The sequence below is a fragment of the Apodemus sylvaticus genome, chromosome 13, assembly GCF_947179515.1.
Source record: "Apodemus sylvaticus chromosome 13, mApoSyl1.1, whole genome shotgun sequence".
Classification (NCBI taxonomy): Eukaryota; Metazoa; Chordata; class Mammalia; order Rodentia; family Muridae; genus Apodemus; species Apodemus sylvaticus.
The window spans coordinates 6,715,368-6,737,768 of NC_067484.1; the positions used below are offsets into that span (position 1 = coordinate 6,715,368).

A 22,401-nucleotide genomic window follows, 5' to 3' on the forward strand; every position below is an offset into this window, starting at 1 on the left:
GATCTCCTGGGGTAATCACCATCCCTGGCCTCAAGCTCTACTACAGAGCAATAGCAATAAAAATTGTTTGCTATTGGTACAGAGAGAGGTAGGAAGATCAATGGATAGAATTGAAAACCCAGCAATGAACCCACACACTTACGGTCACTTGATACTTGACTAAGGAGCTAAAAAACAGCCAGTGGAAGGATCAACTGGCAGTCAGCATGGAGAAAGATGCAAATTGACCCATTCTTATCTCCTTGTACAAAGCTCAAGTACAAGTGGATCAAAGACCTACACATAAAACCAGACACACTGAAGCTTATAGAGGAGAAAGTGGGGAAGAACCTTGAACACATGGGCACAGGGGAAATTTTCCTGAATAGAACAACAATGGCTTATGCTCTAAGAACAAGAATCAACAAATGGAACCTCACAAAAATGCAGTTTCTGTAAGGCAAAGGACACGGTCAATAGGACAAAATGGCAACCAACAGACTGGGAAAAATCTTTACCATTCCTATATCTGATAGAGAGCTAATATCCAATGTATACAAAGAACTCAAAAAGTTAGACTCTAAAGAGTCAAATAACCCTATTACAAAACGGGGTACAGGGAATTCTCAACTGATGAAACTCCAATGGCTCTAAAGCACCTAAAGAAATGTTCAGCCAACCATTGGTCTAGGCATGGGGTCCTGAATGGAGGAGCTGGAGGGTGGTCCAGAAGAGCTGAAGGGCTTTACAGCCCCATGGAAAGAACAATGATTTCAGCCACCAAAATGCCCCAGAACTCCCAGGGACTAAATCATCAACCAAGGGGTACACATGGTTCCAGCCAGAAATGTGACAGAGTAAAACCTTGTTGGGCATCAGTGGAAGGAATGGTCCTTGGTCAGGTGAAGGCTCAATAGATGCCCCAATAAAGGGAAATTGAGGAGGGGGGTGGTGGGAGTGGGTTGGGTAGAGGGGCATATACCTGTAGGCAGGGGGTGGGAGGAGGGGTTTGGGTCTTTGGGGAGGGGGGAAATTGGGAAAGGTTTTTCCATTGGCAATATAAATGAAGATGATATTCAATAAATAAACAAAAAACGAAATATTCAGCATCTTTAGTTATTAGGGAAATGCAAATCAAAGCAACACTGAGATTCCAGCTCACACTGGTCAGAATGGCTAAGATGAAGAACTCAGGGGACAGCAGATGCTGGAGAGGATGTGGGAAAAAGGAACATTTCTCCATGGTTGGTCAGATTGCAAGCTGATAAAACCACTCTGGAAATCAGTTTGGCGATTCCTTAGAAATTTAGGACATAGTACTATGTGAGGACCCAGCTATACCACTCCTGGGCTTATACCCAGAATATGCTCATACATGTAATAAGGACACATGCTCCACTATGTTCATAGCAGCCTTATTTATAATAGCCAGATGCTGGAAAGAACCCAGATGTCTATCAAAAGAGGAATGGATATAGAAATTGTGGTATATATACACAATAGAGTACTAGTCAGCTAATAAAAACAATGAATTCATGAAATTCTTAGGTAAATGGATGGAACTAGAAAGTGTCATCTTGAGCGAGGCAACCTAATCACAAAAGAACACACATGTTATGCACTCACTGAAAAGTGGATGTTAGCCCAACAGCTCAAAATAAACAAGCTACAATTCACAGACCACAGGAAGCTCAGGAAGAAGGAGGACTGAAGTGTGGGTGATTTGGTTCCTCTGAGAAAGGGAACAAAATACTCACGGGAACAACTATGGAGACAACGTGTGGAGCTGAGCATGAAGTAAAGGCCACCCAGAGACTGCCCTACCTGGGGATTCATCCAATAAACAGTCACCAAACCCAGACACTATTATGGACAACAAGGAGGAGTGCATACCAGAAGGAGCATGACATGGTTGTCTCTGGAGGGGCCCTGCCAGAGCCTTACACATACAGAGGCAGATGCTAGCAGCCAGCTATTGGACTGTGCGTGGGGTCCCTAATGGAGGAATTGGAGGGAGGTCCCAAGTAGCTGAAGGGATTTACAACCCCATGGGGAGAACAACGATGTCAGCCACCAAACGCCCCAGGACTCCCAGGGACTAAACCATCAACCAAGGGGTAGACATGGTTCCAACCAAAAATATGGCAGAGGAATGCCTTGTTGGGCATCAGTGGGAGGAGTGGTCCTTGGTCAGGTGAAGGCCCAATAGATGGCCCAACAAAGGGAAATCAGTAGTGAGGGGATGTGGGGAGGTGGGAGTGGGTCAGGTGGAGGGGCATATACTTGGAGGCAGGGGGTAGGAGGAGGGGCTAGGGTTTTGGGGGAGGGGGAAACCAGGAAAGGTTTTAGCATTTGAAATGTAAATGAAGATTATATTCAATGATGATGATGATGATTGATAATGATAATAATAATAACAATAATAATAAAACAATAACACTGAAATGTAAGAAAAATAAGTCTCCAGCTCAAAGTCACATGCCAAACTTGAAATTGGCACTTATAACTCTAGATCTTCCAACTCTCCACCCAATCAACATGTTCTACAAGGGAGTAATAGAAAGTGGAATATTGGCTAGTACCATGGTCTCATATGTATACACCTCTCATTTTATAAAGGATAATCCCATGTATTTAGCTCAAGATGAGATCTTTGGAAGTAATGTATGTGTATACATATATAAACATATCAATATATATGAAAGCATGGCATACATGGTATATATGTTTACAAATGTGCACATGCACATAAATGTATGACTTGTAGAAATTACATGTAATTAGCATGTACATGAAGAAACTATCTAGCTGTATGCTAGTAAATAAACAATTGAACTGGCTGTACGAGGGAGAGGCAGATCACTGACTGTGGTATTTGTCAAATTACATGGTATGAATGTTCCTTCCATGCCTGATTTCAAGATAACATCACATCAATTGGCCTGAGGAATTTCTAAAAAATATAATGAGGACACTCATGAGTCAGAGTGAACAGGGTGCAATTCTTTATAGGAAATATTTCCCTAATAAGACCAATCATGCAATTTCCGTAGAATAAGAGATATTAGCATTTTTGATGATTATACCCCAACTATCTTTGAGGCTCAGAAACATGAAATAGAGTGGGACACTGAATTCCTATGAATCCTGTCTGACCTCCAAGCTGAAGAAATAGAAGAACTGAAATCAGTGTCATGAGAAAATAAGAGATGATCTGATGACATTTAAATTTTAAAAGATATTTCGCAGTAGGGATTCTGTTCATATATAACCATGAAGACGCTCTGCTCCTGCACATCTGCACCAGAGTTTGTCTCATTTATGCCTTTTCTTTTTACACTCTCTTAAAATAAGTGATAAAAAGTGACGTTTTAGAACTGCAGATCCAGAGACTTCATAAGTGGCATACTATGCCATTAAGATATAAAACTGTTACTGGGCAAAGGATCTTTGATTTCATACAACTTTCTGTCACTATAATAAACTGAAATTGGTTTGACTAGTCTACTTACAGATCAAGTATATTATTTGTATAACACCAACGTTTTTCTAAAATCACCATATGTATGTATGTATATATATATATATAAAACAGCTATAAAACAGCTATAGAGATAATTAAAAAGTCATGGACTAGTAAGAAACTCCTTCTGCTTCAAGTTTAGTGCCTCCCAAACTGGCTTGAAGCAATTAGCCTCTTAAATCTTTTACAAATCTTTAAAACAAAATGTCATCTGGGCAGTGGTGGTCCAGGCCTTTAATCCCAGCACTTGGGAGGCAGAGGCAGGCGGATTTCTGAGTTCGAGGTCTACAAAGTGAGTTCCAGGACAGTCAGGGCTACACAGAGAAACCCTGTCTTGAAAAATACCAAAATAAACAAAAATAAATAAATAAATAAATAAATAAATAAATAAAACAAAATGTCTTGAAATCGTTAAGAATGCAGTCCTAGAAACAAACAAACTTCTAAAATTTGATTGACAGGATTATTTTGCCAAATGACTCTGATATGATGCACAGGAGAGGCTAAGTACTTACCTTCTGAATTACTCCCTTGCAGTCATGAGATAAGGCCAAGTTTGAAAGAAATGTAAAAACCATCTGGTGAATGGTGGTGTTCTCTGCAGTCATCTGAGAAGCCAGTTTCAGGATACACAGTATCAAAGAGTTGCTGGGGGTGCCTCTGTGTGCAGTTTGAATATACTGTCCATAATTTGACCAACAAAGGGAACTGCAGCCTTCAAAAGAAACAGTCTGTCACTGAGTCGCCTCAGTTCTGCCACTTGTGTACACTCAACCCCACAGATTGTGGATACTCAGGGGCTAATTATCTCCATGGAGCATTAAAATGACAACTTATTTTTTGCTTTTAAAAGAAAAGATTAGATTATTATAATGGATTTTTTAAATAGTTTATAAAGAAGGCATCGAAATAAAAGCCTGTGTGGAAGAGTAGAATTTTAGCAATGAAAGGGAACTGGACAGTTCAAACACCATTTTCCACAGTACCCAGTAAAGATAACGAACTCAGAAAAGCCTGATCATGGGATTTTACGGTCAGAGAGCTCATGCACAGCAAGAGCTACCAGTGCTATCTATGGCGTCCAGAGTTCAATGTATTCTGAGTAAATCAGGTAACCATATGAGATTTGTTAGGGGATTCAAAAAACTGAAAGAGTTAGAATATATTTTGGTGACTGCATTGTAATCTAAACCCCAGCAGAATGGTTGTATAGTCATATCAGAATTAAACAGTCTGTGCAATAAACTCATTTGTGATAAGTACAAGTGAAAATACGGTAACCTTTCCTGTCTTCTTAACTTTAAAACTATATTCAAATGCCAATGTGTTCACTAAATACTATGTATTTCTGCCTTAGGTTGGTGGTATTCTAACCACTTCTACTAGTCTCATAAATTTTAAGTATGCATTTAGTATAAGTCAGTTTCAAATTTTTTATATCAAAGTATATACTGTTGCTTCACATTAAGCAACTCAATTTTTGTCCCTCGGAACTTTTCTAGATGCTCAGGATGAAAGCTAAGGTAAAGGAGGACCACATTCAACACTGTATTTCAAAGGCAGACTATGCTGAGTTGGCTACCCTGCAGGGACGGTTGAGATAGAAGACACATTGAAAAGAGACTGTTCAAGAAAGGGACAGAGAAGGCAGTAGCAGAAGGAAGAGAGGACAATTCTGATTCACAGTTAGATACATAATGGCAGTTCATGAGCTAAACTCTGTTACATGCAGGAGACTTTCTAAGCAGGCTAGTGAAGCAAACAGCCTAAGGTGCCAGACTATTCACAGCACAAAGCACGATGAGCTCATGGTCGACTTCATTTCCTATCCCTTCCCTATGCATCCTTTGGGATGTAGACATTTCAATTGCTGAGCAATGGAAATCATGCATACTGCTGACTATTCAAAATTATACATCTGACCATACAGTTGCTAAACAGCTAACACACTTATTACTTCACCCCTTGATGTTTGCTTTTCCCCTTCTAAATCAGTGGCTTCACACCTCTTCTCTTCCTAAAACTGTCTACCCTTATGCTTCCCTCATAGCCTAATCAGTTTCATTACAACTCAAAATGCATGGCCCTTAATAGGTTGTCAAACAAATAACTTCCATGTGAATGAATACAATTATATCAACTTTCACAAAACCAACAGTACCTTGAACTAATTTTCATCATACCAGTCTTCTGTTCTAGAATCTATAAAAGACCTAATCTTCACTTGTCTTTTCATTAATTTTTACCTTTTGAATGTTCCCTCTAAATGTAGTTTCCCACAGCCATATAAAATTAAGCCAATCCCAGGTCAACAAATATATTCTTAAATGGTCTGGAGCTTAAGACCCAGAAGAAATTTTGCATTTGACTAACACATACCTAACAAGGAAAAATACAACAACATATGTATTTTTCCAGTTCAGTTTAGTATCACATAAAACTATTATTTTAATTTATCATAAAAAACAACACTGGATTCTAGTTACCAGTTGGAAAATTTGCAGTATAGACACAAAGCAACTGCAAGGCAATTTGCATCAATGAATCTTCCATCAAAAGCCACGGCCAGAGAGAGTGCAGTACAGGCACAAGACGTGCTGCAAGGGCTGCCATCTGTTTTGCAAAAGAAATCAGACCACTCATTAGTTTGGACATGTGAAATACAATCTTACACTTAAATACCCCCTGAAATTTTCACCCATGCAAAGTAATAGTTTAATTCATCTTTGCTAAGTATAAGGAAGAACTTTGCCTCAGTTCACTAGTGTTCTACATTGGGCAGCCTGGATCAGGAGACTGTTTAGTCTCTTGAAGAGTGGCTAGCACATATTAGTCAGAGAAAAACAGTAGAGAAGTTTCTATAACATGTAAAGTATGCAGGAAAGTGATTATCTCTTAGCAATAAATAAACTCTAAAAAGGTTCAGACAAGGTCAAGAGACAGAGATTTGTAGTTAGGAAAATACTCTTATCGGTTCTGCCTTTTTATTCTCTTAATGTAGATATACTATATATGAACTGAGAAAATTTTCTGAAAATAGCCCTTGACCCCAAAGAGGTTGAACTTGCCCAGACCTCTAAACCAAGTTAATAATATATTCTGAGATTATTTAAGACTATGTACTTAATTTACAGTCCTACTGTGTGCTTGGCCTGTTTAAGGTTAACCTGCTTATAAGAGAACAATGTGACTATCCTTAGTATGCCTTGGATTTCCAACTATATCAGTTCTGACAATCTAAAGTTATATTTTTAATAATATGTTTGTGGTATGGTAATTACTTGCTGAAAAGAGCCAATAGGTTGACAGTACCCTTAAAATAAACTTCTGACACAAGAAATGGAAGCAACATATGGACAGGTCTAAGCTAATGTCATTGGGTTGTGATCCAAAGTTATGTGGGTCTGCACCTGTGTCTGATAAGGCTTTTCTGCATATTTATTGGACAGCCTAGAAAGCATGGTATGGAAAGGAATGGGTATTCTTTACAGAGCTCTTTGCAATGTTTACCAGGGAAGACTTTACTGACTGCAGCTAAGCCAGAACAGCATTTTGGATCACAACTAACATATTGAGTGAGATGCTGAGCATGGTCAGCCTGAGGAGGGCCTGGAAGTAACTCCAAAACTTATTCTACTGCTTGGTTCTGTGTGCCCTGAAAACTGTCCATAATTATGTACATGATGTACTCAACTGCATGTGGGTATAGAAATTACCTTTTAATTTTAAAAGATACATGCTGCTGTACTTCTGTAAGCAACTGTATCTTAACTGCAATAGTGTCCTTATGATAACTGATTTCTAATAAAGACTAACTTACTTAAGAATCTGTTCAAATCACACAAAGGTAGTCATTAACTTCACACACACACACACACACACACACACACAATCACACCTTCCCGTGCCCCTTCCATCTGTCTGTACTTTGTTCTTAGTGGCTGATTGGTGATTTGCTCACTTCTCTGACTACAGTAAGTAGTTTCAAATGCATTCATGACATGCAACGCTCAAGCTGTAAACAGAATGCTCACTGCTGTCATTAACACTTCTCGCATTTCACAGTCAGCCCCTGTCAGTTTATTTCCTGTTCTGATGATTGAGACCACTCCAAACTTTGTGGCTCCTAAACTCTCCAGCACTGGGGTATTTACTACAGGTTTCTCTGTCTTTACTTCCATCTTTCTGTCTTATGTCTATTCTTCTCCGGACCTCTCTGTTTTCCAGCCTTCTCTTATATGTATTCCAAATATATATAATCAAAGCCATTATAACACACTGCCTTAGAAAAGTTCAAGTAAAATCCTACATACAAATACTAATAATATGCTCCTGTTAATATCCCTAGTGTGCATAGCTCCTCAGGCTCATACAAACTTGGCTGCTCGCAGTTCCCCACCTGGTTCAGAGGCTTACACAGCACGTACATGGGAAACTTGACCATCAGGTCCTCTATCGTGCACTACGCTCTATCAGACATTCTTACATTAGTCAGCAGCTTACATTAGAGTCTGGAAGGCGTTCTATACTTTTCTTCTGTCCTAACCCTTCAGACTTACCTCTTACATACCCTCTTAACTTTTCTCCCTGCCCAGGATAAGGCTTCATCATGTTTTTCCTGGAGTATCTTAAATTGGGGGCTTGCTTACAGTTTCTGAGGATACTCCATAATTATCATGATGGGGAAACAGACAAGCACATACTGGAGCAGTAGCTGAGAGCTTTACATCTTCAGCTGCAGACGGCAGGCACAGAAACTGGGCCTACTGTGAGGTTTGAAAACCTCAAACCTCCTCCCAATGACACACTTTCTCTAACAATGTCACAGCTACTCCTGCAAGGTCATACACACTAATCCTGCCAACCCTTCTCAAACAACTGTACTCCGGGGAGACTAAGCATTCAATCATATACATATATGAGTTACAGGAGTCAAACTCATTCAAATCACCACAGATGGATACACAAATACTTCTTAAAAATAATTGTTATGGGCATTTCACTTAATGTAGCTTTAGTAATTCATGTTTACCATATTTTTCCAGATTAACAGCAAGAGCACAAAATCAAAAAACTTAAAATCAAAAGAAATTTCTACAATTTATCTTTGCCTCACTAATTTTTTTATACTAAACCTAATTTCCCAAAAATGAGGTCATTACATATTGAGCAATCTCAAGAGTTCAGAAAATTCTGTGTCACACAATAATACCATCATGGTGGCTTAAATGGACAGAACAAATACTTAAAAAGAAAGCAAGATAACTCAGTAACTTTCAAAGAGTACTACAAAGGTCATGGTTGACAGCAGATAGGAAAGAGAATAGTTTTGACAAATACCTTTGAAAACCTCCACTCCATAAGACATACACAGTCATTTATTTATTACCATCTACTCAAAAAACCATCTAAATGCCTAACAATAGAGAATGAAGGGGTAGTTCAAGAAGTTGCATTTCAGTCATGAAGTTCAAGCTTTGATATACACAGGCATGTCATTAGTATTGAAGGACGTGATTAAAGTCATCCAGCTCCGAGAATTAACTCTGAGCTGGAGAAACAATCAGCTATACATTGTGAATAAGAGAACTCAGAAGGTCTATTTCCCTCTTGGACTACGTGACATAAATCTCAGCCACCCACTACTTAAACTGCTGTCAGCAGTCTGAGGCGCTCTACTTACTTTACATTCTTCATTTTGATAAAGGCAGTTTCTTAGGAGCTGCATGTTGATGCTTAACTCTTTAATGAAGCCATCCTCCTGTTTAGATGCAGAGAAGTTGAAAAGCATGAATGCAGTTCCCTTAGAAACAGTAACTCTCTCCTTTGGGGTCACCGTACACTATAGCTGTGTTCACCTACCATCACTTTAAGAACACTGACAAGGTATGGTGACCATATATCAAGAAATACATGTATCACAAAAAAAGCTATTGCAACTCATCAGGCATGGAGGAATTCAGATATATAATACTCTCCATGTTACATTTCAATCAAGGGAGGCAGGTACTGACTGGTTCCCCATCATATCAGGTCTTTGCTGACTTTCTTAATGATGCCTATAGCTTTTGGGAAGGAAGAAAAATAAGAAGCAGAAAAGAAGCTGTCAAACATGGATTCTGTTATTACGTACCATTAACCTATTAAATACAGCTTCATCTTATTTTCTTTTTAAATATTTAACTTTACTTTAAAATTGTATGCATATATTTATATAACATCTTGTCCCATACACATACATATATACATGATATACATGCATCTACATACATATATGTACATATATATACATATAGATATGTGGGTATGTTCATGTGAATGAATGCAGCACCCCCAAAGACCAGAAGAGAACATTGTATAAGATCCTTTGGAACTTAACCCATGGTCCTCTGGGAAAGTATTATATGTTTTGAAAATGAGCGTGTGTGTGTATATGTATGTATTTAATAAGTAGACTATTTATTTTTATATTTAAATATTCACATGCACATTCACTTTTTGAAAAAAAATGAGGTGTAAATGTTACTGGTCACAGTTATGGCTAGCTACAGGTAGTATACAATTATTATGTTATATTGTGTTTACAAGAAGATGAAATTTATATACATAGTCAAGCAATTAAATGCTAGAACAAACATCTGGGAATCATGAAAGAAAATATACAGAAATTAAGGGTAAAATCTTGCCTCATAAATTTCAGAATTTTGTTACTATGCTGTTATAAGTATTTAGTAATGAGATAATAAATTTGAAATGCATGAACTGTCTAATCACAGATAAATTATAGTAGTTACAGATTTCATGCCTAGAGAAGTAAACACTTTTATTTATATATTTCATTGTATAAAATATTTCTGCAATATATCATGTGAATGTACAGATTTCTACCTGTGCATAACAGGAATGAATATCATGTAAGTCCCACTTAAGGACTTTCAAATGAGAGCTGACCTCTATAATATACCTGCCTCTACCTGTCGCGGAAGTCAGACTTTGATGTCAACCTGTGCTCATTGTATGCATGAGAACAATGGAGGCGCGGTCGCTCCATCCCTCTTCCCTTGCATGAGAACTCAGACCTTCAAGTCACCTTTTTTTTCAGTGCTGCTTTCCCAGGCCTCAGCAAATCTAAGTTCAGTTGTGCATTGATGTGCTTCATCTGCTCCATACAGTTTTCTATGAGATCAGCTGAAAGAAAAAGGCTGTAACTGTCAAGGGGCCATTTCCGTTTCTGAAAACATTAAGGCTACAAATAGTCCAGACACTGAAAACTCATTCAAATATATAATGAAAGAATGATAATTTAAAGCGGAAAAAGAGCACAATACCAAAGCCTCCTGGCTTTCTTATCTTAGTAAGCTTCCAGATCTACTATATTTTACAGCCTGCCTGCTTTATTTTAGCAGCAAATAATTAGTTGAGTATATGGACCTTTTTTTATTACTCTTTTTCACCTCTCAGACTTGTATTCACTGATGTACAGAAGGGAAATCATGACTCTATAGTATGAAAACATATAAAAATACTACATATTTGATATTATAGTTTTCATCATACCATAAAAACTATGCTTGCATGTTAGGTGTGTAAAATATGCTTGTATATACAAAAATTATGAACCTGAATAATAGGTTACAGTTTGAAATAGATATATATTTCATACACACACACACACACATATACACACACACACACACACATATATATATATATATATATAATGTAGAGTAATAATCATGCAAATAGAAACACAATCTATAAGTATCATCTTTGTATTATTGATTGACTGATGTTTTTGTGTTGGGGATCCAACCCAGAGTCTTGTGCTTCCTAGGCAATATATTCCAGGCTTCGTCCTTTTTTTTTTTTTTTTTTTTTTTAAAGCAGTGAAAGTGGGGCTGGAGAGACTGCTCTGTGGTTAAGATAACTAACATAAAACTCTTGAAGAGAAGCTGAGTTCAGTTCCCAATACCCATGTTAGGCACCTCACAACAGCCTGTAACTCCAGGTTATGAATCCAGTGACCTTTTCTGTCTTCCACAAGCAACTCTACTCATATGCACATACTCACAAGTACACAGACATACACACATACACATAATTTAAAATAAAACAATCTTAAACATAAAATTTAAAAGTAATGATTTCAGTACTGTTATATGGAAAAAACTTTGAATGTCACTGAAATTTTACTATAATTTCTTTACATTTTTAGTTCAAAGAAAATTAAAATAAACAAGCAGTCAAAAATATGATTAGCAAGATGCCAATAAACAATGGATGGTGATGCTCACATCTCAAAGCGTGTCTCTGTGCTCTTCTGCTGACAGCCAGAAGTGACATCAAAGTATTTGCAGCAACTCTTTTCAAGATATCTTTGGGGGATATTCCTTCATAGCACTGTAAAGAAGGCAGACAGAACTACTGAGAAGAAAAATTCCATCTGTAGTAAAACTGCTATGAACCAAGACATGTTTAGATAAGAGGCATGTTAAGTATTGTATGAAACAACAAAACTAAAAACAAAAACAAAAAACCCTATAATGTAATAAATTATTACTATCTATGAACATTCTGCAGAGAAAAGCCTAAATAGAATATTATCCATATGGAAGAAAATTATAATTATTCTCAAAGTCTCTCTATGAGGGAGGGGTGTAAATCAATACACAGCAAGAAAGTAAAAAGTAACCTAGGGGTTGGGAGACAATGAATTCTAGAGGAGAAAGAAGGACTAGGGGATAAATAACACTAAAGATACTTGAAGATGACATAGGAAATCATATAAGTTTATGTTTACCGAAAATTACATATAATACAGATGTTTATACATAGACACAGAGTTTAAATGGAGTTATGACCCAGAATAATAATGGTATCATAGACTACCTAGAGAAAACCCCAGTACCAACCACAAGAAATTGTGTTTGAGTTGTAAGTCAGGGGAGTTCAAAAGACCCTTAACATAATATGGGCTCTGCTGTTGTCCTCCATTGCACCTCACACACACAGAATTTGAAGGGAAGACCTTATTGCACATCAGTCATAGAATGTTCAGGAAATAAGGATGGAACTGACCTGGAAGTCTCCTCCCCAAGAACCTTCTCTCATTTGTGCACCAAAGTGCTTTTTGTTCAAGTTGCTAAGAGACAAAACAGTTCTGTTGTTGCAAGACTTTTGCTACTTTGTGGGTTCTTCTTTTTTCTATTTTTTCTACCTCTTTCAACCCCCTAAGACTCCATAGAAGAGAAAAAAAAAGGACAGAGGGAAGCAGCATGGCTTTATTGTTAGACTACTTCCTGCCGATTAGGAATGTTAAGTTCCTTTCAGCAAGACTGATCTTCATCCTCAGGATATCTAATTTTTTTCTTCTTGGTTCTTCTTTGCTCATAACTACTTAACAAACCACAACAAAGAGAAAACAACCAATAACCCACCCTACCTTCGGGGCCCTAGCATTTATATACCTTCTGAAAAGTCCAAGAATTGCAAATAGCACACAACAGCAGAAACTATCTGCATCTGGCGAAATCATGCCCTGCTAGAGGATAAGGCAAATCATAGCTCCTGTAAACAAGCATAGCCCATATCCCACACCTAGGATTAAAATGCAAACATATTTTATAATAAGAAACCAAAATTCTCAGCACACCTATAACTAGCTGTGATACCAAGAAACATGACATTGGCTGGGCTAGAAAGATATCCACAGTGGTGTAATAGTGGCGCTTTTATCTTGGAGGTGGCCAACATTGTCTAATTGGACTTGAGGCATTCAAAAGAAGGGAAATTCATGTCTGATATTATAAACCTTGCCAGTTACTTCTTGTTAGAGAGGTCATAGATTCTAGATGAAAACCTCCTACTATCATTTTCCTAAAGCAATATAAATTCTAACTGGATTGCAAATGCATGCCTCATAACCACAAGTAAGTGTAGCTTCTATTCCTTATTAAAGAAACTTCATTTCTATATCAGGTGGAGAATATTACAAAAACCTACTAATGGTCGGGGGGGGGGGCTCGGGGACTGAAAGGGGAGCAGTGAGCAGGATGTAAAGTGAATATAATAATAACAATAAGAAGAAAAAGAAGAAGACACATCTACTTTTAAAATAAAAATGTGTACATGTGTATGTATACACACGCATGCACGTACGCACAAATATTTAATATTTGTGGGAAATATTAAAAAAGAACCTCTGCTAACTCTTCAAAGCTGTGCGAGACCATGCTCCCGCGCTCCTTCCACTGCAGCAGACTCTATGGAGTGGTCCCACCCACTCTCTAGGGCTAACCCTCCCAGCATCTAGCTTGCTTGTCCCGCGAGTTCATCTTGCTTCCACGCACTGGCCCACACACTCATTCCATGGTCTATAAACTCATTGCCCAATAACCCAGTAAAGCATGACTCATTATCTTAATTATTTAGCCAATTAGATTTATGTATATTATAGACACAACTACAAGATGCCAATACAGTAATTCCAGAGCCAATTAAAAGTGATAAAGCTTTATCCCAATATTTCTTTTTCTTTTTTTTATTAGATATATTCCTTATTTACATTTCAAATGATTTTCCCTTTCCTGCCTCCCACAAAATCCCATAAGCCTTCCCGCTGTCCCCCAATCAACCCCCTCCCAATTCCTTGTCCTGGTATTCCCCTACACTGCTGCATCAAGCCTTTCCAGGACCAGGGGCCTCTCCTCCCTTTGATGCCCAACAAGGCCATTCTCTGCTACCTATGTGACTGGAGCCATGGGTAACTCCATGTGTACTATCTGGTTGATGGTTTTGTCCCTGGGAGCTCTGGGAGTACTGGGTGGCTCATATCGTTGTTCCTCCTATGGCGCTGCAAACCCCTTCAGCTTCTTGGGTCCTTTCTCTAGGTCCTCCACTGGAGATCCTGTGCTCAGTTCAATGGCTGGCTGAGAGTGTCCCCCTCTGTATTTGTCATGCACTAGCACAGCCTCCCAGGTGACAGCTATATCTGGCTCCAGTTAGCAAGTACTTGTGGGCATCTATAATAGTGTCTGGATTTTGTAACTGTATATGGGATGGATCGCTAGGTGGGGTAGTCTCTTGATGGTCTTTCCTTCAGACTCTGCTCCACACTTTGTCTCAGTATCTCCTTCTGTGGGTATTTTGTTCCCCCTTCTAAAAAGGACCAGAGTATCCATACTTGGTTCTTCTTTCTTCTTGGGCATCATTTGATATGTGAATTGTGTCTTGGGTATTCCAAGCTTCTGGGCTAATATCCACTTATCAGTGAGTGTATACCATGTGTGTTCTTTTCTGATTGAACTACCTCACTTAGGACGATATTTTCCAGTTCCACCCATTTGACTAAGAATTTCATGAATTTATTGTTTTTAAGAGCTGAGTAGTATTCCATTGTGTAAATATACCACATTTTCTGTAGCCATTCCTCTGTTGAGGGACATCTGGGTTCTTTCCAGCATCTGACCTTATGAAATCACACAGAAAAACATCAGAAGTCATCCTGGATCTTCTCTCTTCCTCCACATGTGTGCTAGGGTGCCCTCTCCCCACAACTCCGAGCTCCATCCCCCTTTTCCCTGTCCAACCACAGACCCTCTTTGTACAGATGTAACTGGACAGGAAAATATCTGCAACATATATATAAATATACATCATATATATGTACACACACATACATGGAATTAGCCTATAACAGGGGCAACAATGATGCTACTAGACACTACAGATTAGCAAATTAAAGTCTAGTGCCAGGAATGTATTTTCTCATTTGAAGCTGTTGGTAAGATGAAGAAAACACATACTCATGTCATCTGGAAGGCTCGTCACTACTTACTAGCTTTCACAGTGCTGAAAGTGGGGGATGCATCATCGATCTTGCTGAGCTGTGAATCTTGTAAACTACAATTCCTACAATGCAGTAGATATGCCCACAGATGCAGTACTGCCATGCATATCATAGGAAAAACTAAACCACTTTGTTTTTTGGATTTCGAATCAAGACAGCAGGCACAGCATCCAGTTTTTAAGATCTATTTGTTTTATGTGCATGTGTGTGTACCTAAGTGCACAACATGCATCTAAGAACCCATGGAGACCAATCAGAAGAGCACATTGAATCCCTTGGAACAGGAATTACAGGCAGTTATGAGCCACTATGTGCGTGCTGGGATCCAAAACCAGGTTCTCCATAAGAACAAGTGCTCTTTACCCATGGAGTCATTTCTCCATCCTAGCATCTAGTTCTTCACTGGGAAAAGCTGAGAGGATGGATGTAAGGAAGTATATAGAAGAAAGCTCTGGCCTCATCAAGATAAACAGCTCTTAAGAGGAGACCAAGTTTTTGAAGTAAACAACATCTGCAGACAGATGACAAAACATAAGAGAATCTCTGTCAGGATTCTTAGTGATACTGAGAAAAGAACCAAATTTTGTAAGACAAAGGGAAAAAATTACTGCAAGGAGCTCTATAAATCTTCCATGCATCCTTTAGCTAGAGCATAGTGTCTCCTGTCTTTTTGCTGTTTCTCTTAATTAAATTTCTGGTAGTATACAAAGGGGTGGGTTTGACTGTACCATTTCCACACATATTATTATACCCTATTACTCTTCCCTCTCTCTTTCTTGCTGGACCTGTTCTACCTAGAGGCAGCATGCCCTGCTGACTTTATGACAGAAATTCTATCTCCTCATTTCCCTCTCAGTTTTGCCTGTCCACAAGCCTTCTCTGCATTCCAACAGTCGAGACTAATGCTAAAAATGCACAAGTAGTCATGCCATAACTACCTTCTTAAGGACAACATTCACAAACCAAGGGGAGAGAAAAGACTCCAAATTGAAAGCAACAAAGGGACTGCCACAAATCAGATGGCACAACTGTGTACATTACATCTAGTTGATTTATAAATCCCTCATACAGAATTCTATCAATTTTCCACGTTTTAGACAGGAGATAAAAATCACAAAATGGTATTAAAGGCACTGCTACCTGTCTGGGGGTCTCCTATGTCTGAGGCTTGCATCAACTCCCGATCCTCTTGCTTCTATGTCCTGAGTGCTGGGATTTAGGTGTGTGTCACCATAACCAGTGTATGTGGTTTTGGACACAGAACCTAGAAACTCATACCTTCTGGAAGCACTCTACCAGCCAAGCTATATCCTACAGAAAGCTCATGCCCCACTCTGTAATGTCATATGCTCAAATGTCTGAGGCAGAAAGATTATAATTACATTATAATATACACTACAGAGTGAGTTCAAGGCAAGCCAGCACAACTTAAAATTTATGTCAAAATCAAAGGTAAAACAAGGATCTGGGGATACAGCTTAGGGATAGAGTATTTGCCTAGCATGCAAGAAGTCCCAGGTTCAAACTCCAATCACACACACACACACACACACACACGCATGCACACACATATAGACAGACACAGACACACACAAACAGACAGACATACACATAACACACACACACACACACACACTCTGACATACATGCACTCATACAAACACACATAAACACATACTGACACAGACACACACACAGACACACATAGAGGCAGATACAGAGTACTAGTAATTGTAAAAGAAATATTTGTTAATCCAGGCCCCCCATAGCTTTCAGGGACTAAGCCATCAACCAAGGAATACACATGGCTCCAGCTTGCATATGTAGCAGAGGATTGCCTAACCAGGCACCAATGGGAGGAGAGGTCCTTGGTCCTATGAAGGCTCGCTAGATGCCCCAGTATAGGGGAATCGAGGGAGGTGGGAGTGGGGTGGGTGGAGGAACACCCTCATAGAAGCAGGGGGAGGGAGGATGGGATAGAGGGTTTGTGAGAGGGTGGGGGACTGGGAAAGGGGATAACATTTAAAATGTAAATAAAGAAAATACTCAATTAAAAAAAAATCAAGAAATCACACACCTGAAGAATGGCTTCACTAAGTCGCTCTGAAGAACTAAGGCTTCCCTGAGTTCCATCCAGAAGCGAGGCCACTGTGGGGGCCTGGCATGCATTTGTTTTGTCCTGGTCTTGGATACGCCTCTTTTCTTCCTCAGCCAAGAGAACAGACAGGAACTGGAGGCTGGCAATACTCAGGGCAGGGCACGTGACTGAGAGACCCACACATCTACACAGTGTATCTATAAGAATGACTTCAGATGTAAATGTTTGACAACTTCTTCAGAATTAAAGAGGAAATTAATCAGATTGGTATTAATGGTTAAATTTATTCTTATTTTTATTTTTAATGATGCAAAGCTATCAATATGTGCATAAATAAGAAAACCGTTTTAAAGTCAGTATTAAGGCAATTTCTAAGTTGAGAAATTTACTTAAGTTTTCATTATGTGAGTTTTTCAGTATGTATACATGGGAACAATATGGGGATAACTACTTTAAGCTAACATTTTTGAGAATTTTTAACTTCTGAATTTTTACTTCAGAAACAAAATATTAGTCTGAGTTTGGAGGTATGGCTGAAGTATGGCTCAGCACTTGTCTAGCATGTAGAGAGTCCATATAGAAACCTATTTTATATACTTCCTAAAAATACATTTTAAAAATAATTAAATAAAATAAAAATTAAAAACATTAATAAATATTATATATACATATAAATATATATGTAAAATCCTGCTATGTTAAAGTTTATGAGAAAACTATAAAAAATCAAAACTTACTTATTTAAAATAGTTACTTATTTATTTTAATGGGAAATAGAAAATATAAAAATAACCACATTATTGGTATTTCTGGGCCATAAAAAGTGTCTTGAGAAAAGATAATATTTTAGAATTTCCCATTGTAATATTGCATGCATAAGATATTCCATGTATCCACATTTAACAGAGAATGCAGATATAGCAAAAAATAAAAATAACTGACTTCTTTGTGAACAAATCTAATAGTTTTATAATCTTAATATATATATTTTCATGAAAAAAACAGACTTTTCTTACTTGGCTTTTGGCACATTGAAATTTATTGCAGCTTTTCAAATCTGCACTTTTGGGGAAAGTAGGCTTATCAGGAATTTTGCAAATTCTCAAGTCAAGTACTCTGTAATTCTTTCCTATGCCATGGCAGAACTACCTGGAGAATTTGCACATTTAGCTGACAATACAGGTCTTATTTTTATTAGATGAGACATCCCAATCCTTCGAAGATCTTCTTACCAGTCACTGCTTCCCAGTGCTTGGCAAGAGCGGAGGTAAGAGGAACAAGGGAGACAGCACCAGCTTTCCTCAGTAGTGTGGCCAAAAGGTCAAATAAATGTGTCCATGTGCGGTAAAAAGCCAACACTAACTGTACATCTATAAATTAAGCAAAATGCTACAAGTTATTAACAAGAGAACCTTCAAACACGCATAACTTACCATTATACATTATTGAGTCCACACAGTAAAAGGTATATACACATGTCAAAAAGAAAAGCAATAAAAAAGGTTCAACGTCAGCAAAGAGTGCCACATTACAATCCATCGCTGAGGAAAGCCAGGAGAGGAACACAGACGGCAGGAACCAAGAGGCAGGGGCTGATGCAGAGGTCATGGAAGAGTGCTGCTTATGGTTTAATCCTCACAGCTTGTTCAGAATGCTTCCCTATAACACCCAGGACTACCTGCACATGATTAGCACAGCCCACCACATACTGGGCCCTCTATTGGCTAATCTGATAGAGGTGTTCTCTCAATTGAGGTTTCTTTTCCCAAAAGACTCCACCCTGCATCAAGTTGACATAAAAGTAGCTTGCACAATTATCTAAGTCACTACAATTGATTTATTTTTTTTCTTATGCTTCTTAAAAGTATGTCCCTTAACCCTACTACAAAGTCACGGCAAGTGATGATTTAATTAGAATATACTCAACAACAATCAGAAAGTACGATACAGTAAATATAAGCTACAATTTCAGAACTGCAAGTAGGCATATTATAAAACATGACAGTGGCTACTTCTGTTAAACAAACTTTCCTCTTATTTTCTTTATTCCCTCTAGCAGCTTTGTACAGAGATGTGAAGGGAAGCACAATGAGCTAAGGTCAAGGCAGAAGAGAAACAAAACTTTCTTTGAAGAGCCACATAGAGAATTGCCCCACAAAGAACACTGTGCTACAAAGCAGACTGAGCTCTGCTGCCAGTGTGAATCCCTTGCTAGAGAAATTAACCTTCCACAAGGAGGATGGTATGTAGATGGAAGTTGGACAGTGCTGACTGTCTCTGGAGTCTCTCTGGCAATTCTTCTGTAGTTCTGCCACCTTTTATCAAACTTCATGAACATAAGCAAGAGAAAATGTCCAGGTGTTCCTCAGCACCAATGAGGTGCTAGAAAAGAGCACCTTCCAGGGATTCAGGCTATAACCTGTTCAAGTACTCCTCAGCATCCTGTCCCTAAACCCACTGAGAGGTATTTTAAACATTTTCTTATTGCCAATCCCAAAGATTTGCTGTGTACTCATATACCACATTCATATTTGCATTACCCCTTTTAAAATACTACCAATAAGTCTATTTGTTTTATTCAATGTGATATTTTATCTTTCTTAAGACAGTATTATGAAATGGGGCCACCCACCCATCTCAAAAATATTAACCCAGAATTGCTCCTGTCTAAAGGAAGTATAGGGACAAAGGGTAAAGCAGAAACTGAAGGAAAGGCCACCCAGAGACTGCTCCATCTGGGGATACATCCCACATGCAGCTACCAAACCCAGACATTATTGCTGATGCCAAGAAGTGTTTGCTGGCAGGAGACTGATATAGCTGTCCCCTGCGAAGATCTGCCAGACCATTACCAATACAGATGCAGATGCTTCAGACTGAACACCTGGACCCCAGTGGAGGAGTTAGGGGAAAGACTGAAGGAGCCGAGTAGGGGTTTGCAATTTCATAGGAAAAACAATAACATCAAGCAACCAGACCCATCATCTTCATCATAGTTCTGTAGGACTAACGCTGTAGTGCCTTGCACATCCATGAACTCAATGTCAGTGCTGGTTAAGTAATAATCTACAAAACCCAAATTGATCTCTGTTATCCCACAGATCATCGTAATATCTACCTCATGCCCTTCTCACAAGATCAATCTTTATTATTGTTGAGACTGCAATCTAACCTACTAAGCTTAATTAAATTATTGTTAACCTGAAGAGAATTTCTAAGCAGGAAAATCTTGCAACTCAAACACATAACTCAAGCAAATCAGTAGCCTTCCTATACTCAAAGGATAAACAGGCTGAGAAAGAAATCAGGGAAATGACACCTTTCACAATAGCCACAAACAATATAAAGTATCTTGGTGTGACTCTAACCAAACAAGTGAAAGATCTGTATGATAGGAACTTCAGGTCTTTGAAGAAAGAAATTGAAGAAGACCTCAGAAGATGGAAAAACCTTGCTTGCTCTTGGATTGGCAGGATTAATATAGTAAAAATGGCCATCTTGCCAAAAGCAATCTACAGATTCAATGCAATCCCCATCAAAATCCCAACTCAATTCGTCATAGACTTAGAAAGAGCAATTCTCAAATTCATCTGGAATAACAAAAAACCCAGGATAGCTAAAACTGTTCTCAACAGTATAAGAACTTCTGGGGGGAATCAGTATCCCTGACCTCAAGCAGTACTACAGAGCAATAGTGTTAAAAACTGCATGGCATTGGTACAGTGACAGGCAAGTAGATCAATGGAATAGAAGTGAAGATCTGGAAATGAACCCACAAAATGATGGTCACTTGATCTTTGATAAAGAGCCTGAAAACATCCAGTGGAAAAAAAGATAGCCTCTCCAACAAATGGTGCTGGTTCAACTGGAGGTCAGCATGAAAAAGAATGCAAATAGATCCATTCATATCTCCTTGTACTAAGCTCAAGTCCAAGTGGATCAAGAACCTCAACATGAGACCAGACACACTTAAACTAATAGAAGAGAAACTGGGGAAGATCCTTGAGGACATGGGCACAGGGGAAAATTTCCTCAACAGAACACCAATAGCCTATGCTCTAAGATCAAGAATTGACAAATGGGACCTCATAAAACTACAAAGTTTCTGTAAGGCAAAGGACATTGTCAAAAGGACAAAACGGCAACCAACAAATTGGGAAAAGATCTTTATCAACACTACATGTGACAGAGGGCTTATATCCAAGATATACAAAGGACTGAAGAAGGCAGACTCCAGAGAGCCAAATATCCCCCTTAAAAATGGGGTACAGAGCTAAACAAAGAATTTTCATCTGAGGAATATTGAATGGCTGAGAAGCACCTAAAGAAATGTTCAACATCCTTAGTCATCAGGAAAATGCAAATCAAAACAACCCTGAGATTTCACCTCACACCACTCAGAATGGCTAAGATCAAAATGTCAGGAGAAAACAGGTGCTGGCGAGGATGTGGAGAAAGAGGAACACTCCTCCACTGCTGGTCCGGTTTCAAGCTGGTACTACCACTCTGGAAGTCAGTCTGTCGATTCTCAGAAAACTGGGAATGATTCTTCCAGAGGACCCTGCTATACCACTCCTGGGCATATACCCAGAGGATTCCCCAGCATGTATTAAGGAAACATGCTCCACTATGTTCATAGCAGCCCTATCTATAATAGCCAGAAGCTAGAAAGAACCCAGATGTCCCTCAATGGAGGAATGGATAAAGAAAATGTGGTGTATATATACACAATGGAGTACTATTCAGCCATTAGAAACAATGAATTCATGAAATTCTTAGACAAATGGATGGAACTGGAGAACATCATCCTAGGTGAGGTAACCCAGTCTCAAAAGAATATTCATTGTATGCACTCACTGATAAATGGATATTAGCCTAGAAGCTTGGAATATCGAAGACACAATGCACATATCAAATGGTGCCCAAGAAGAAGAAGGAAGGAGAGGCCCCCGG

At 38.6% G+C, this 22,401-nt stretch overlaps 1 protein-coding gene across 1 annotated transcript in view; it reads right to left on the bottom strand.

Moving 5' to 3' along the window:
* Rttn (rotatin) overlaps positions 1–22,401 on the bottom strand; it is a 234,439-nt gene that overhangs the window by 18,990 nt on the left and 193,048 nt on the right. The window contains exons 39-45 of the mRNA XM_052155468.1: positions 18,681–18,818; positions 17,428–17,645; positions 11,797–11,902; positions 10,593–10,690; positions 9,186–9,263; positions 5,989–6,115; positions 4,018–4,217 (exon numbers count right to left, since the gene is read on the bottom strand). Of these exons, the coding sequence (XP_052011428.1) occupies positions 4,018–4,217; positions 5,989–6,115; positions 9,186–9,263; positions 10,593–10,690; positions 11,797–11,902; positions 17,428–17,645; positions 18,681–18,818 (965 nt within the window). The remainder of the gene's footprint in view (positions 1–4,017; positions 4,218–5,988; positions 6,116–9,185; positions 9,264–10,592; positions 10,691–11,796; positions 11,903–17,427; positions 17,646–18,680; positions 18,819–22,401) is intronic.